This window comes from Populus nigra, chromosome 4 (assembly GCF_951802175.1).
Source record: "Populus nigra chromosome 4, ddPopNigr1.1, whole genome shotgun sequence".
In the NCBI taxonomy this organism is placed as follows: domain Eukaryota; kingdom Viridiplantae; phylum Streptophyta; class Magnoliopsida; order Malpighiales; family Salicaceae; genus Populus; species Populus nigra.
Window position 1 is genome coordinate 24,395,200 of NC_084855.1, and position 17,917 is coordinate 24,413,116.

The 17,917-nt window shown below is 36.8% G+C and overlaps 2 protein-coding genes across 2 annotated transcripts; both read left to right on the forward strand.

The window, feature by feature from the left end:
• The first annotated feature begins 1,024 nt into the window (after nucleotides 1-1,024).
• Nucleotides 1,025-9,862, forward strand: LOC133692285 (ABC transporter C family member 5). The gene is made up of 13 exons (XM_062113121.1): nucleotides 1,025-1,222; nucleotides 1,437-1,560; nucleotides 1,771-4,036; nucleotides 4,169-4,489; nucleotides 4,566-4,652; nucleotides 5,139-5,834; nucleotides 5,979-6,143; nucleotides 6,755-7,049; nucleotides 7,152-7,366; nucleotides 7,606-7,911; nucleotides 8,307-8,370; nucleotides 8,467-8,706; nucleotides 9,255-9,862. The coding sequence occupies exons 3-13, from the start codon at nucleotides 1,940-1,942 to the stop codon at nucleotides 9,365-9,367; spliced, it is 4,599 nt and encodes a 1,532-aa protein (XP_061969105.1). The 5' UTR covers nucleotides 1,025-1,222; nucleotides 1,437-1,560; nucleotides 1,771-1,939; the 3' UTR covers nucleotides 9,368-9,862.
• Nucleotides 9,863-11,250: 1,388 nt separating this feature from the next.
• Nucleotides 11,251-16,639, forward strand: LOC133692462 (NADH dehydrogenase [ubiquinone] 1 alpha subcomplex subunit 9, mitochondrial). Its single transcript, XM_062113427.1, has 12 exons — nucleotides 11,251-11,450; nucleotides 11,537-11,633; nucleotides 11,802-11,866; nucleotides 12,072-12,157; nucleotides 12,300-12,384; nucleotides 12,471-12,541; nucleotides 12,766-12,897; nucleotides 15,132-15,247; nucleotides 15,337-15,460; nucleotides 15,533-15,601; nucleotides 16,075-16,195; nucleotides 16,289-16,639. Exons 1-12 carry the CDS (start codon nucleotides 11,357-11,359, stop codon nucleotides 16,426-16,428), a joined length of 1,200 nt encoding a protein of 399 aa, XP_061969411.1. The 5' UTR covers nucleotides 11,251-11,356; the 3' UTR covers nucleotides 16,429-16,639.
• The last annotated feature ends 1,278 nt before the right edge of the window (nucleotides 16,640-17,917 follow it).

Sequence of the window (17,917 nt, forward strand, 5' to 3'; positions counted from 1 at the left end):
AATGTTTATTTACACTATTACCAGCCCTCCCTCCATTCCTACGCAGCTGGGTCCCACTGACAATGCCAGTTTGTCTGATGAACACTTGTGAGTTGTGACATAAATGATGCATGATCTTGTCTTTGCATACATTGTTAATTGGTGTCCTTTGTATACCATGCAACACACTCACTCTTGTTTGATGATATATAGTTCGAGTATGATCGCAGATGTTTATATTTGATTTTTTCTCTCTCATTAATTTTAATACACTGGCATTAAAACTATTTAAAAACATTTAAAAATATATTTTTTTGTCTCCCATACAAGCACTTGATGTGTATTTAGTATATTTTTCTATTTTTTTTGTTTTTATATCAGCACGATCATCGAGAAATATTATAAAAATAATTAATTTAGCTTTTAAAGGCAAGTGTTATTGAAAAACATAAAAAATATAGAAGCTATCACACCTACTGAGTAGTGTTTGATTGCCGTGTCGAGATAGAAAAAATAAAGATAGTAAAGACATGTTTTATTATTTTAAATAAAAAACATTATGAAAGCATATTTAATTTATGTTCATGGATCTCCAAACAAATACGTTTTATATTTATACGTATGCTATATGCTAATAAATAAATAAATAAAGGTTGTCCAATGTAGAAAGCGTGAGAAATTAAAAATCAATGACCTCAAAAGCTTTACCATCATGGGCATCACACTCATACACTCTCACTTGAAAATTGAAATCCGACGTCATCTTCCACTGTAAAGCATAAACAAACAACTCTATCTCTAGTCTAAAATAATATAATTTATTTTCAACCCTTTCTTAACTGGATCCCCCATCAAGATCTTATCACATACTTTGATCCACATTCTGCCTCACAAATCTGCTGTAGCAATTAATATTCTTATTCTCACACTCCCATCTCATTATTCCTCAACAGCCTCAAGCTCTCTCATACCCCTGTCGTCTGGCTGGCTGGCTGGCTATCTCTTTGTTTTTTTTTTTTCTGGTTTGATATATATGTATATATGTATATGTGATATGTGAACTCAAGCGAAGTGATAGCATAAGCTAAAAACCTGAAAAAGTTGTTAATTATCAAGGAAAAGGTAGAACCTTTAGGCTCTGGTCTAAAGGAACACCTCCAATTTCTGTCACCACGAGTGACTCACAGCACATTGAAACATCCAACACGGCAAGTGCTATAGTTACTACCAGCAACCGTCCAAGGTAGTTCAATTATAGATATATGTAAAAACCAAGAGATAAAAACATTAGTCAATACATTTATTTCCTATCGTTATAAAAGATAAGAGAAAGAGAGATCAAAAGTTGCAGTCTTTCTATTTCTCTCCTTTTCTCTCTCTCCATCTTTGCATTTGAAAGCTAAGTCCTTTTTGCTTGCTACTCGTTGTTTCTTTATATGTGTGCGTGTGTGGTGTAGGAGGAGGAGAAGGAAAAGAGATATTTTTTTTTGGGTGTTTAAGGTGATACGAAGAGGTTCCTATCAATCACAGGCTGGTTTTACCTCGACAATCGCCACCGGCTTACCCTGGACGATTTTCGAGGTCAGTAACTTTGGTGTTTTCCCTTTCAGATTTCGAGATTTTGCCGTTCATCTCTCTGTCTCCTTCTGTTTATTTAGAGAGAGAGAGAGAGTCTGTAGGTAGAAGGATCAAAGCAAAGACGAAAGGAGGGTTCTTTCTAATCTTTTCTCTTTCTGTATTCGTGTCCGTTGTTGATGAAAACCTGTTTGTTTCTTTGTGCAATGTGTGCAGATTCTATTTCCAATATAGCAACACCTTTCTGTTCAAAACCCAGATGGTGAAATGCCCCTCTTCTTTATACGATTTGATCTTTTCTCCTCTTCATCAAATTGCTGCTGCCTTTCATTGACGACCACAACGAGGGCTTACTTTCTTCAATCACTACCTCTTGTTTCCAATAATGGGTATCGTTTTCTTGCTTAATAATATCAGCTCAGAATCAACCAACCGCGTTTTGAAGGCAATTCAAGGCCTGCCCACGTTGGAACTCGCCTCCATTTGTGTGAATTTGACACTTTTTATCGTGTCTCTCTTCATTATCTCTGCAAGGCAGATATTTGTCTGTGTTGGCAGAGTTAGAATCCTTAAGGATGATTCTACAGTTCCCAATCCGACTCCAATTCGAAGGTCTAGTGTAGACGGAGAGATTCGTGATGTTAAAATCGGTACGGGTTTTAAGTTGTGTCTGTTTTGTTGTTTCTATGTTTTGCTCTTGCAATTCTTGGTGTTGGGGTTTGATGGAGTTGCTCTGATTAGAGAGGCTGTTAAGGGGAACGATGTGGATTGGTCTGAGATTTGTGTACCTGCTGCACAAGGTTTGGCTTGGTTTGTCTTGAGCTTTTCAGCTCTTCAATGTAAATTTAAGCTGTCTGAGAAATTTCCTGTCTTGTTGAGGGTGTGGTGGTTTTTCTCATTTTTGATATGTTTGTGTACCTTGTATGTTGACGGGAGCAGTTTTTTTACTGAAGGTTCAAAGCATTTGAGTTCTCATGTTGTGGCGAATTTTGCTGCAACCCCAGCTCTTGCTTTTCTATGTTTTGTTGCATTCAGAGGTGTTACTGGTATACAAGTTTGTAGGAACTCTGACCTTCAGGAGCCATTGCTTCTTGAAGAAGAGGCAGGGTGTCTTAAGGTCACTCCTTATAGCGATGCTGGGCTATTCAGCTTAGTAACCCTTTCTTGGTTAAACCCCCTTCTTTCTATTGGCGCAAAGAGACCGCTAGAGCTTAAGGACATTCCCCTTCTTGCACCGAAAGATCGTGCCAAGACAAACTATAAGATTTTGAATTCAAATTGGGAAAGAAGAAAAGCTGAAAATCCTTCCAAGCAGCCGTCTTTAGCTTGGGCAATTCTGAAGTCATTCTGGAAGGAAGCAGCTTGCAATGCCATCTTTGCCTTGTTGAACACCTTTGTTTCATACGTTGGTCCGTACATGATTAGCTATTTTGTTGATTATCTGGGGGGTAAGGAGACTTTCCCTCACGAGGGCTATATTCTTGCTGGGATATTCTTCTCAGCCAAGCTTGTGGAGACGTTAACAACCCGGCAATGGTATCTTGGGGTTGACATCTTGGGTATGCAAGTAAGGTCAGCTTTAACAGCAATGGTGTACCGAAAGGGACTGAAGCTGTCGAGCTTGGCCAAGCAAAATCACACTAGTGGAGAGGTTGTTAACTACATGGCAATTGATGTCCAAAGAATAGGGGATTACTCTTGGTATCTCCATGATATATGGATGCTTCCCCTGCAAATAGTTCTTGCTCTTGCAATTTTGTATAAGAATGTTGGAATTGCTTCCTTTGCAACTTTGATTGCCACCATTATCTCCATTGTTATCACAATCCCCGTGGCTAGGATACAAGAAGATTATCAAGACAAATTAATGGCTGCCAAGGATGAAAGGATGAGGAAAACATCAGAGTGCCTCAGGAACATGAGGATTCTGAAGTTGCAGGCTTGGGAGGACAGGTATAGAGTAAAATTGGAGGAGATGCGAGGTGTTGAGTTCCGGTGGCTTCGGAAAGCCCTCTATTCACAAGCTTTTATTACCTTCATTTTCTGGAGCTCTCCCATATTTGTTTCAGCTGTCACTTTTGGTACTTCTATATTGTTAGGTGATCAGCTCACAGCGGGAAGTGTTCTTTCTGCTTTGGCTACCTTCAGAATACTACAAGAACCACTGAGGAATTTCCCTGACTTGGTGTCGATGATGGCCCAGACTAAAGTTTCTCTTGATAGAATTTCCGGATTCCTGCAGGAGGAAGAGTTGCAGGAAGATGCAACCATTGTTCTGCCTCGAAGCATTACAAACTTGGCCATAGAAATTAAAGATGCTGCATTCTGCTGGGACCCTTCTTCTTCTTCAAGGCTCACATTATCAGGGATACAAATGAAAGTCGAGAGGGGGATGCGGGTAGCTGTTTGTGGCGTGGTTGGTTCTGGCAAATCAAGCTTTCTCTCCTGCATCCTTGGCGAGATTCCCAAAATCTCTGGCGAAGTAAGTTAGATTCATGGACCTATTTTCTTAATTTCGTAGCTTAAATGATATTTCCGGTTAAATGTGATTTCTTCTTTCTGGAATCTATTATGCATTGAAGATTCATTCCTGTTCTCCCTTTTCCTTTTCCAGGTGAGAATTTGTGGCACCGCTGCTTATGTCTCACAGTCAGCATGGATACAATCTGGAAATATTGAAGAAAATATTATATTCGGAAGTCCAATGGATAAAGCAAAGTATAAAAACGTAATCAATGCTTGTTCACTGAAAAAGGATTTGGAACTCTTCTCACATGGTGATCAGACAATTATTGGTGATAGAGGTATAAACTTGAGTGGTGGCCAGAAGCAGCGGGTTCAACTAGCAAGAGCATTATATCAAGATGCAGACATTTATTTGCTTGATGATCCCTTCAGTGCTGTTGATGCGCATACTGGTTCAGAGTTGTTCAAGGTTGGACTTTCCCTGTGTAAAATCAATGTTGCTTTTCAAATGAATGCAGTTTGCCTAAATGTGTTGTGAACTGCAGGAATACATATTGACAGCATTAGCAAGTAAGACTGTGGTTTTTGTGACCCATCAGGTTGAATTTCTGCCTGCTGCCGATTTAATTCTGGTATGGAGTTGTTTTAATATCTCACCTCTATGTAATGCTTGTGTAATGAAAGAAATGATTTGGTATCTATGGTTTACGTTTTGCATCTCATAGAGTTGCATGTTTCCCTTTTAGCTTGATTTAAATACCATGTTGTGTTTAATTAGAGACTAGGATAGCCATTCTAACATTCGTGCAAGCCATCTCACCTTTTTTAACCCGACCAATTTTCTGGTAGCATCATAGGTTCTTAGCATCTACAACTGGGCATCGTCACTTTGTAGAATATTAGCACATGTTTGCATAAAAATGTTGTAACACATTTCAACAAAAGTATTAGATCATGTTTGTGCTTACTTCATTTTGTAAGACCCTCGCTATACATTTTTTTTGGGGGAAGGGGGGCTTTAAAGAAGGTAAATCAGAGACCATGTATTTGATGCTTCTCTTTTTCCTTCTTTATTCCATAAAAAAAATATTCTCTGATATCTATCTTCATCACACCAGGTTCTCAAGGAAGGCCGCATAATACAGGCAGGGAAATATGATGAACTTTTGCAAGCAGGAACTGACTTTAACACCTTAGTCTCAGCTCACAATGAAGCAATTGGGGCTATGGATATTCTAAATCACTCATCAGATGAATCAGATGAAAATTTGTTGTTGGATGGATCTGCCACACTACATAAAAAATGCAATGCGTCAGAATGTAGTATTGAAAGCTTAGCAAAGGAAGTGCAAGAGAGTGCATCAGCTTCAGATCAGAAAGCAATCAAAGAGAAAAAGAAAGGAAAACGTTCAAGGAAAAAGCAGCTTGTTCAGGAAGAGGAAAGAGTAAGAGGAAGAGTCAACATGAAGGTTTACTTGTCCTATATGGCTGCAGCATATAAAGGCTTATTGATTCCACTCATAATCCTTGCACAAGCTTCATTTCAATTTCTTCAAATAGCTAGTAATTGGTGGATGGCATGGGCAAATCCCCAAATGGAAGGAGGCCAGCCTAGAGTGAGCCCTATGGTCCTTCTTGGTGTTTATATGGCCCTTGCTTTTGGGAGCTCGTGGTTTATATTTGTCAGGGCTGTTCTGGTTGCTACATTTGGTTTAGCAGCAGCTCAGAAATTGTTTCTGAAGATGCTTAGAAGTGTGTTCCGAGCACCAATGTCTTTTTTTGACTCTACTCCAGCTGGACGGATCTTGAATCGTGTAAGTTCATCTTTTTTTGCTGGAAATATATATACATGTTCTCCACCCATATATGGTAGACCACTATTTTCTTTTTCTTTGCTTCCTTTGTCTCTCATTTGTGTCTTTCACTTTGCTTTGTGCTGATCATTTTCAACCTTACAGGTGTCAATTGATCAAAGTGTAGTGGATCTTGATATTCCTTTCAGGCTTGGTGGATTTGCTTCAACTACCATACAGCTTTTTGGGATTGTTGGTGTAATGACCAAAGTCACCTGGCAAGTTTTGTTGCTTGTTGTTCCAATGGCTGTTGCTTGCTTCTGGATGCAGGTGATTAATTATCCTTTTCCCTGAGTTAACAATGGCATTGTTGGTTGTTGGACATGATTAGGGAAATGAACAGATATTGCTTTGTAATTATGCAAACTGATTCTAGAGACCACTAGGCATTCACAAGAGCCTCATTTTGAGTAAAGCATAAAATCCATAAGGTGGATGTTGGGAGTTAATTGTCAATCTTTTTCTTGACTTCCATTTCAGTAACAATCCTTTGTTCCTTCAAGGTTCACTCAATGTAGTCTTTTACGTCTTTAAACATTATATTACCTTTTTTGCAACTGAAAGTCAATACACATTGCCGCTGTACCCATTGTATAAATTGATATCTGTATGGTTTCAGAAACTGATTTTTTTTTGGTTTGATGATTCAAATGCTTGAAACCTCATCATTTCTCTGCCAGTACCTTGAGCTGTTCCAATCATCACTGATGAAATTTAATTTCCACTAAATAATTAGAAAAGACTGAGGTTGTTGATGATGAACATAAATCCTATAGCATTTTGACTTTAACTACCCGTTTAAGGATTCATATTCTGTTAAATCTATTGTATAAATGGTATTGAAGGATAAATTGCCTTATTATTAGTATCCATGATTGCAGAAATACTACATGGCTTCATCAAGGGAACTGGTCCGTATTGTTAGCATCCAGAAATCTCCAATCATCCATCTTTTTGGTGAGACAATTGCAGGAGCAGCCACAATAAGGGGCTTTGGGCAAGAGAAGAGGTTCCTGAAGAGGAATCTGTATCTTCTTGATTGTTTTGCTCGTCCATTCTTTTGCAGTCTTGCTGCTATCGAGTGGCTCTGCCTACGCATGGAATTGCTTTCAACCTTTGTATTTGCTTTCTGCATGGTTTTACTTGTTAGCTTTCCCCAGGGAAGTATTGATCCAAGTAAGGATGTTACTGTGCATTACTTGATCTATCTGATAATATGTAACATTTGGACTTTGTGAATTTATGGTTCTTCTATTCACATTTGCTTGTTTTTTACAGGCATGGCAGGGCTTGCTGTGACATATGGCCTTAATTTAAATGCACGCTTATCACGGTGGATACTTAGCTTTTGCAAGCTCGAAAATAAAATTATTTCCATTGAAAGGATCTATCAGTACAGCCAACTTCCTGGTGAAGCCCCACCAGTTATAGAGGATTCTCGCCCTCCATCCTCGTGGCCAGAGAATGGAACAATTGATCTGATCGATTTAAAGGTATTTTGTTAAGTTATTCCAGTATGCATGTGCATTGTCATGTTGAGGAACTCTTTTAATTGCTCAATATTATTTCTAGTCAGATTTCTTAATCTGTTATATGTTATGTTATTTGCAAAGCATTTCCTAAAGGAGAATCATAATTCTTTTTTTCTGGAATTGATTTCCCTTATCCTTTGGTCATGATCATTTTGATTTGAGTCTGTTATTAACAATCAGCACTGTTTTTATTTCTGAAGGTTCGTTATGGTGAGAATCTTCCTATGGTGCTTCATGGGATATCCTGTACTTTTCCTGGTGGGAACAAAATTGGAATTGTGGGACGAACTGGAAGTGGTAAATCTACACTGATACAAGCATTATTTCGGTTAATTGAACCAGCTAGTGGGAGGATCATTATAGACAACATCGATATTTCTTCAATTGGCCTCCATGATCTTCGTAGCCGCCTGAGTATCATACCCCAGGATCCTACTTTATTCGAAGGGACCATTAGGGGAAACCTTGATCCCCTTGAAGAGCATTCAGATCAGGAAATTTGGCAGGTCTTTCTCTTATTCCTGAACAATGTCTAAGAATTTTAAAAAATCTCAGTGGTGCCTGAATTATTAAAATTATGACTGATCTTGAAATGTCTAAGAATTATGAGAAATCTTTTCGTGATATTGTTATTATTATAAATTTATTTAGTTTGTTCTGGAATTTAGATTCAAGAGTAATTTTTTTTCTTTCCAAATTGCAATTCTATTTTTTTTTACACAATCCCCAAAGCATGTACTGGATGGTCCAATTTAAGTCACTGTAGATTTGATGACTTTATTTCCAGCCTTTAACAATATGTTGCCTTGTATGTCAAAACATAAACTGCATTGAATCTTAAAATTTCGTGTATGCATTTATGATGATGTGCCCCAATTAACAGTTAAACTATTTGGCACAGGCTCTTGATAAGTCTCAACTAGGACAGATAGTCCGACAGAAAGAGCAAAAGCTTGACTCACTAGGTATGTAACAAGAAGTTGTTAATGTAGTGGTACTGTCAAAGTTTTATTGGTGCATTCAAATAAATGATTGGTTGTAATTGAGTGCATAATCTGCAGTTGTGGAAAATGGAGATAACTGGAGTGTGGGACAGCGGCAACTTGTTGCCCTGGGTCGTGCTTTGCTTAAGCAGGCAAGAATTCTGGTGCTTGATGAAGCGACGGCATCTGTTGATACAGCTACTGATAATCTCATTCAAAAGATTATCCGGACAGAGTTTAAGAATTGCACGGTGTGCACAATTGCACATCGCATCCCAACTGTCATTGACAGTGACCTTGTTCTGGTTCTCAGTGATGGTGCGTGTGTATCTATATATATATATATATATATTTTTTTTTTTTTTATAACTCCAAGTAGCATGAAACAATTAACATACACAACTTTGATTAAGTGAAAATTTCTTTTGGGAGGAGTTTTATGAAGTGAAAATCTAACCTTTCATCTGGATCGAGAACCATTTAAATGTTTCTTGGGTTCAGAGTCAAGAGGTTACTTGGTAAATGTGTTTCAGAATCTTGACATGGTTAACAATTTCAATCACAACCTCTAGCTAGGACGTCATTTTTTTCTCTCCCGAGAATCTAGTTACGATGTCATTAGATCAGAATGATCCTGTCTGTTTTACCTGTCCAATTTCATTTGCAAAACAGTTTTTTTCAGGGCTTTGGGTTCACAAGCTTGACAACTTAATCTTCGGGAACTAATGTGGTTATTTATCTCTATTGCCCCTCTTAGTGAACTCCTTACAACTGTCTGGGACTGCTGTGGTAGTCACATTATTAAGCAATTTTTTGAGACGGGTATCCCATGTGTATAATCGATCCAAACATGTTCTTTTGTGCAGGTCTAGTTGCGGAGTTTGATACTCCAACACGGCTGTTAGAGGATAAATCATCCATGTTTCTAAAGCTGGTAACAGAGTATTCTTCAAGGTCAAGTGGCATACCGGATTTTTGAACAAGATGGCATGCCCAAAACCTCCAGGTGAGAGTCAGCAAGAGCAGGCCAAGGGTTCCAAAATAAAGTGGCTGGTGCTGCTTTCCTCGCAGCTGTTGCATTCAGCAAACTGGAAGACAAATGGGAAGGCTGAAGGCACAGGTGTAGGTGCTTGCACAAAGTCCCTTTAGGAATAAGTAATTTATCATGGCAAAGGCAAGGCAATTCACTCCCCTCGAGCATGCATCGCTACCATATTTTGTAACAGAGAATAAGTTTAGTTGGGAAGGGGCAATTGAAAGTTGGCAATAATTACATGAGAGAAGAGAACAAATAAGAGGAGGGAACAGTTGTATTTGTTCAATGATGTCCATAAAGTAGGGTCTAGGTTGAGGCAAGCTTTTGTATTTCAAAATCATTAGAGCTGAACCAGTCAACTGCCAATCCCGCTCATTCCACCCTGATTCAGTCTTAGGGTAGAGAAACTTTTTGATGCTAAGAAATTTTGTCCGCCAATCTCTCCTTGAATTCTCCTTGCTGCTTCTCTTTTTGTTTTTATTCATGTATTTAATCTTTCATTAGTATCTACTTTGGTGTTTGGTTGCTGTCTGTCTGAATAAAAGAGGCAGAAATAATGGTACAAAGGGACATGCATCTCTTCTTCTTCCTGTTTTGATATGCTTTTCATGCTATGAAACGGAGATTCAGGGGTTTTTTTGTTTTTTTATTTTAAAAATGTTTTAAAAAAAATTAAATTTTTTTAATTTTTATTTATTTTAAATTAATATTTTTTGGTATTTTTTGATATTTTAATATTCTATGTAAAAAATAATTTTTTTAAAATAAAATAATTTTTTTAATGTATTTTTAAATAAAAAATATTTATTTCTGTTTTTAAATATTTTTAAAGTATTTTTTATTTGAAAATATATTAAAATAATATATTTGTTTTAAAAAATTATTTTTAATATTAGTGTATAATCTGAAAATATAAAAAATATTAATTTAAAATATATATATTTTTAAATATAATTTCATTTATTTCCAAACACTACCTTCTAAACCTGAGGTGGCAGAATGGTATGAAACCTAAACTCACCTTGTGGTTATAATAGCTAGCTTGAGGCGTTATTTTAATATCATAATAATTGAGGTAATTACAAATAATCAAGTATAATTTTTAAAATAAAGATTAAAGTAAAATTTATCTTAAAGAAGAAATTTTTTTTTCTATTTTTGTTAAAAGTCAATTTTAAACCATTACAAAAATTAATAAACATTGATATCTAAAATAGAATTTTATTTCTTGGTTTTAAATCTTGAGATTGAAATCTAAATAAATTTATTAAATTCTTATGAAAGCACCATGTTAATGTAAGATTTAGGAACGCGGTGTAAACCGCGTTCCTAAAAATTTTAATTTTTTTTTAATATTTTTAGATCATTTTGATGTGTTGATGTCAAAAATAATTTTTTAAAAATAAAAAAGTTTTATTTTGATGTATTTTTAAGTAAAATACACTTTGAACCGTCATCACTATTACAATTCCAAACATGCCTCTGGACTCATAATATTTTTTCTTGCTGAACTGAAAATAAAAAGAATTTGACTTTTTATTCTATCTTAAATGTGTGTATGATTACGTGGTTAATAAAAATAATTTCTATCTTAAATGTTTTTATATGAAAAAGTATTTATCTTTAAGTGATTTTTAATAATTTTAATATTAAAATTATATATAAAAAACGGGTGCTTTTTAGGAAAAAATAAAAAACATCGAATCCCGATGTCAAAACGATTCGTAAACCAGCCAGGTCATGCATATATGGGCCTACGTTTGTTAACCCAGCCCGTACAAGTTGGGCCGGATCGCAACATAAGAAATCCAAATCCAAATCCAAATCTTTCACATCTGAGTTCTGACGAGTGACGACATCTCTCTCCAATCTCTCTTCTATCTCTCTAGTGCCGAACGCTCACTCTTAAGTCTCTCTCTCTAACCAAGAAGGATGCAAGCCATATCGAGGCGATTAGGGCACCAATCGCTGAAGCCAGCTGCTTCACTATCTTCTTTCAAGTCAATTTATCCGCTCTCCGATCACCGTAATCCTCCACATTCTAAGGTTTTTATAAACATTTACGATGCCCTAATTCTCAATTTCCTTATTTTTTTAGTCATTAATCTTCAGATTATGGAGCTGATCATCCACGACACGCGTCCTCTCTCGCTGCCAAAGGTGTAGGCCACCTTATACGCAAGGGAACCGGTGGCAGATCCTCTGTCAGGTCTCCCTTTCCTTTTTTTTACGATTGAAATGATAAAGAAAGATGTTTTCTTGCTAATTATGATTAAGTAATTGTGTCTTAATGTATAGGGTTAATTAATTTTGTTTTGATGTTGAGGGTTAACTAATTGTGTTTTGATGCTTAGTTTTTTTTTTTTTTTGTGTGCAGTGGAATTGTTGCTACGGTGTTTGGAGCAACGGGGTTCCTGGGTCGATATGTTGTGCAACAACTTGGTGAGTTGAATGGGAAGTACATTGCTGTGGTTCTATTATGGCTGTAACTTAACTACTAATATGATCATTTCTATCCAAAATGTGTTCTTTTTTGTTTTTTTACCCTTGATTCAAGTCTTACGTTTCAGCAGTATTAGTTTGTTATCGTTCTCTTGAAGCGTGTTTGTTGGTCAGTAATTCTTAATGTTGCTTGATTGTACTACAGCAAAAATGGGTTCTCAAGTGTTAGTTCCTTTTAGAGGTTCCGAGGATAGTCATCGCCACCTCAAGTTGATGGGTGATTTGGGTCAGGTAGAGTGGTGAATTAATATAGAGTTTTTCATTATGTAAACTGTCTGGCTGAAGCATGGTGTTTTATTGTTGCATATTTCGGGATATTTTGTCATGTTGATTTTCCTGATAACGTCGGTATCTTGTCATTTGACTTGCTCAGATAGTACCAATGAAATACAACCCAAGAGATGAGAATTCTATCAAGGCTGTAATGGCAAAGGCTAATGTTGTTATTAATCTTATTGGTAAGTACTTCACTTGTAGTATCTTTGAGCTTTTTAGTGCTTGAGTTTGCAGATCTACTCACTTGGTTTTGCATTATTATTGACAGGAAGGGATCATGAGACAAGAAACTACAGTTTTGAGGAATTGAACCATGGCATGACTGAGCAACTCGCAATGGTATATTTGTCTCTTCTTTTTAAATCATGATAGCACTGTTGGATTATGATATTGTGTATGTTCTGATTTTCCTAGATGTGTATTTTGAGGAAGCAATGTATGTCCTAAGTTGTCTTATTATCTTAGGTCTCTGTCATTTGTAACCCAGTTCTCTAAGAAATTCATTCAGAAGTTTCTTTTTGCTTTCCACTTATTTACTGCATTATCTTTCTTGACTTATGCAGATTTCTAAAGAACATGGAGGTATCATGAGATTTATTCAAGTTTCTTGCTTAGGAGCATCTGCATCATCCCCATCAAGAATGCTAAGAGCTAAGGCTGCTGGAGAGGAAGCTGTTTTGAGGGAAATGCCTGAGGTGAATATTTAGTCTTGGTTTTACCATGGCCTATGCTAATGATGCATCCTTTGGGCTTTTTTAAGTGATCATATCATGGGAGCTAAGTTTCAACCCTACAACGATCTTGATGCATACATGGCTTATGCGCACAGGAGTTGCTATCACCCATACTCCTTTTATGTGCTTTGTGTTTCTTAATGTTAAATAGAGGCTGTGAATTTGGTTTTGAAGAAGATGGGGATTTTGGAGATGTCATTTAGCTGTAAGCCCTATGGTGGATCCAAACTCCAAAAGCAAAATTTCATCATACATTTAAGTATCCTCACCATTCCTTTGGAGTGGAGCATTTTGCTTGTACTTTTGGTGGAAAGCGTTTGTTACCTTGATCCAACAAAAGTATGCGTTCCCCTCTATTCTATCCACTTTCCAATGAAAATATTTTTGTTATTTTGGAAGGGAAGCTCCTTTCCGTTTTATCATTCTTGCCAAACGAAGAGAGATGCCTGTTCTCTTCCCTTTCCTTTCACCTCTTTATCTTCTCTTCCAATTTCCTCCATTGTGCATGCACTTGTGTCTTAATGTGTTTTTTGTTGATTTAAAGCACAAGTGACAAGGGTTTGTTGCATATATTGTGTTTTGTCTGCTTGCATTTGGCACCTGTTTGATTCATGTTTTGATTGTTTGATATGCTTTTATATTTTCTTGAGCCGATTGCAATCACAGACATAATTATTTGAAGATCAAATTTTCTTTATTGCACACAATACTTGTGTGTGCTTGCGAACGCTATGTGGGATTAGAGAAGTGTTTTGGGTGTTAGAATTGATAACCTCTTAATCTGGTTTGAATTGGTACAGCCCCTTTTATTTTGGATAACTTCAACTATGTACCCTGTGATAGGGCTGAGCATTTTTGGTCCGGTCCGGTTTTGGACCAAAATAAACAATCAAACTGATTTTTTTAAAAAAGTTTTTGAACCAAACCGAACCGAAAATCGGTTCAAACTGATTAATTTCGGTTCGGTTCGGTTTTTTTCCCTTCCAAACCGGTTCAAACCGAAATTATTCCAGTTGCAAACAAAATTTGTTCACAGTCCCAAAAAATATCCCTATGGTTTTTCTCATCATCTCCATTTCTTTCTGCTATTGTGTAGCCACAAGTAGTGGGGAGCACAACCTAGAGGAGCCAAGCCCATGACCACCACTTTTCTAACATCAACATTGTACAAGCATGATTACAGATCTCACTGTGTTGTCAAACCAGAGGCCGCAGACTTCTCTTTGTCCATTCATTCCCTTTGATAAAATCCCAAAGCCTATTCTTGCGATGCGCATTTGAAGCTTCTTCTATCAAAGAGCTTGGGCATCTTTCGATGAGTAGGTCAAGAAAAGAAAGTAAGCTTGTAACTTTAGGTTTACAAAGAGTAAAGGGAGGGGGGAGGGGAGAAAAATCAAAGAGAAAAGATGCAAAGAGAGGGGAGAGATATGCAGAGAGGGCAGCTGAATGTTATTTTAGGGTTAGAAAACATCCTATTTATACTAGTTTTTTTTAAGTGCTGGCTGGTTGAACCGGTTCAGTTCGGTTCAATCGGTTTCAAACTTTAGAAACCGAAACCGAACCGAACCGGAATTTTTTTGTGATTTTTTAATCTGTTAATTTGTTTTTTTTTTTCAGTTCGGTTTTTTAGGTTATTTTTTTCCGGTTTTCTCGGTTTATCGGTTTTTTTGCTCACCTCTACCCTGTGATGTAAGGTACTATAAGAATGTCATGTATTTTTCTGGAGACTGCACGATTGGTTTTACAGATTTCTGAAGTTCCCATAACAGGAACTGCCCAAATGCAAATACATAGATGTCCTCCTTAGGTTAACTTGTCCACTGTGGTAACCAAAACATATTGGAGAGGGGAAGGGAAAGAAATTAGTTGGACAACCATGTTTGTAAGGTGCAAATCAAAGCTGATTTAAGACCATGCAAGAAACTGCTCCACCTTCTAGCATTTCCCCCCATGGACATCCCTAATGCAAATACATCGATGTCCTCCTTAGGTTAACTTGTCCACTGTGGTAACCAAAACATATTGGAGCGGGGAAGGGAAAAAAATTAGTTGGACAACCATTTTGTAAGGTGCAAATCGAAGCTGATTTAAGACCATGCAAGAAACTGCTCCACCTTCTACAATTTTCCCCCTCTTGGTTGTAAGCATGCTGTTTTTTTGAAAGTTTAGTTTTTACATACATTGACTTGTTACAGGCAACAGTCATGAAACCTGCTGTGATGATTGGTACAGAGGATCGGATCTTGAACCGGTGGGCCCACTTTGCAAAAAAATATTCGTTTCTTCCACTCATTGGAGATGGATCTACCAGGTATGTCAATAATTTTTGAATTAAGCATGAAAAAAAAAAACCTTTCTGAACTTTTTGTGTCTCTATTCCTAATAGGGTCTTGTTTGCAGAATCCAACCTGTATATGTTGTTGATGTTGCTGCTGCAATTATTGCAGCCTTGAAAGATGATGGAAGCAGTATGGGGAAAGTATATGAGCTTGGTGGGCCAGAAATCTTTACTGTGCATGAATTGGTAACCTCTCTCCCATTTTGTTAATTTTCATACTGTGATGTTCGAAATGCTGAAGTCTTCTGTGCAATGCAGGCAGACCTTATGCATGACGTGATTCGTGAATGGCCTCGATATGTAAAAGTTCCTTTTCCCATTGCCAAGGTAAATATGTGAGCTTTTGTATGCTGGTAGTTATTTTTACTCCGAAGAAGATAGTGCTTTTATTACTGCTCTGAACTACCCATAAGGCTCTAGGTCATTTGAAATTGAGTATCTGATTCACCTGCACTGAGGAGATGATACTGCTCGAGTTTGAGCTGTTTGATCTGAAATTCACTTGTACTGAAGATACAAAAATGCTTGTCTTGGAACAAACAGACTTCTAATATTCAGCAGATATCACTATTACGACGAGTGTGCATGCACATGCACATGCTCATGCTCACACTTCCTGATACCCAGCAGATATCTTCTATTATGCACAATGCCAAATAAACATACCTTGGGCGTGCTTTCACCAAAATGTTTGTGGCTATGCATCCTCTTGCCTATCTTTTCTAGATGGAAATTTTGAACTTCTCGTTAGTTGACATCTTAATTTCATTTAATTGCACCTGCATATTGAATGTTTGCAGGCACTTGCAACACCACGAGCAGTATTAATTAATAAGGTTCCATTTCCATTACCCGCTCCAAAAATCTTCAACCTGGATGAGATCAATGCCCTTACTATCGATTCAGTTGTGTCAGAAAATGGTTAGTTCAGTAAGTTAAGGTTGTCCTTTTTTCTGCGTTGTTTCGTTCTTTTTTCTCACTTTTGTGTTCCTTGCCTCTGGGTCTGGCTTGCAGCTTTAACATTCAATGATCTTGGGATTGTACCGCATAAGCTGAAGGGATACCCTATTGAGTTTCTCATCTCATATCGTAAGGGTGGCCCACAATTTGGTTCTACAATCAGTGAAAGGGTTTCCCCTGATTCTTTCCCATAAGATTCTTTGATCTTTCATTTTGAAATGTTTATGGTCCATCACCTATTTGGAAACTTGGAACACACATGTCACCATCGGTTTCTTGAGGGAACTAAGACATGGTCGAAATGACACTGTTTTCACGGTGAAAGAAACATTCATCTGAATAAACCATGTTTTACTTGGGATATTGCAGCTGTATCGTTTATAAAGTTTATGAAGTTCATAATAAGTTCATAGCCTCAGCATCATAAGTTTCTGAAGAGCGTCCAGTTTCCTAATTGTTTGTGTAGTTAGGAATAACCTGAATTGTAGATGCCCAGCAGTAGCTTCAGGGCTGTATGATTGCCTGACATTCCACTGTCATTTTTGCAACTTTTAGAAAAGAAAAAAGGTGGATGGTTTTTGGAGAGAGTTTTATTATGCTTTGAAACTAAAATTGTATTTTTAATAATGTATATCTAGCACATAACAAGTTTGTGTATGTTAGATGTAGTATTAACTTTTATTTACTGTCTAATTTATTATGTGTTTAGGGTAAAATCGATAAAATCAAAAGATTCGAGACTCGATTGATAGTAAGGTGATGTGGTAGAGGTTAGATTGAGGTTTCCCTTCTTTCCTTTCAAAAGGATTAAATTGCGAATTTTATAAAATATAAGAATAAAAAACATGCAAATGAGAACCATTTTGTAAATAAAAATAAATTATCCTTTTCAAGGATAATATAAAAGTTTCCAACTTGTTATCATGGATGGGACCATAGAAGAAACCATGTAAAAGTTACAATTAAACCAGTGAAAGGGTTTCCCCTAATTCTTTCCCATAAGATTCTTTGGTCTTTCCTTTTAAAATGTTCATGTTCCTTCTTTCATTTGGAAACTTGCAACACACGTGACGCCATCAATTCCTCGAGGAAGAAATGAGTTTTTTATATATATATAAAAGAATCTTAGAATATAAAATAAGTAAACCTTGAATCGAACGAAAGTAAAAACCACCGAAAATTATTCTTGTTATCCACTTGGACCATGAAGGCCCGGCCCACTATTACCACAGCATCTAGTCTAGTCTAGTCTAGTCTAGTCTAGTCTAGTCTAGTCTTGGACCCATTTTCTCATTTTATCTCTTTGAAGTTTAGTTCTCTACTTGATAGGCTTCTAGTTTTCAACGACAACATAAACCCTACAAGGCCCGCAACTCTTTAATCTTTCACTTCTCTTTGCAGCACTAATCCTAACGGTAACTTATTACTCTCTCTCTCTCTCTGTTTCCGTATGTTCATCGGTCACTTTATCGTCTCTTAAGTTGTGAATAGTCTCTTGCGGTTTAGTACTTTGCTTTGTTTTACATTATTTGGGAAAATTTGTTTTCTCTTTTCAGAACTGTTGTTTTCTTTAATCCTAATTGTTATGTGTAAAAGTGTGAAAGCTCAATGGGTTGTTCTTGTTGTTGATTTTGAGTCGAGATTGCAAATTTGTAGTGACAAATGATTATAATTGGTGTCATA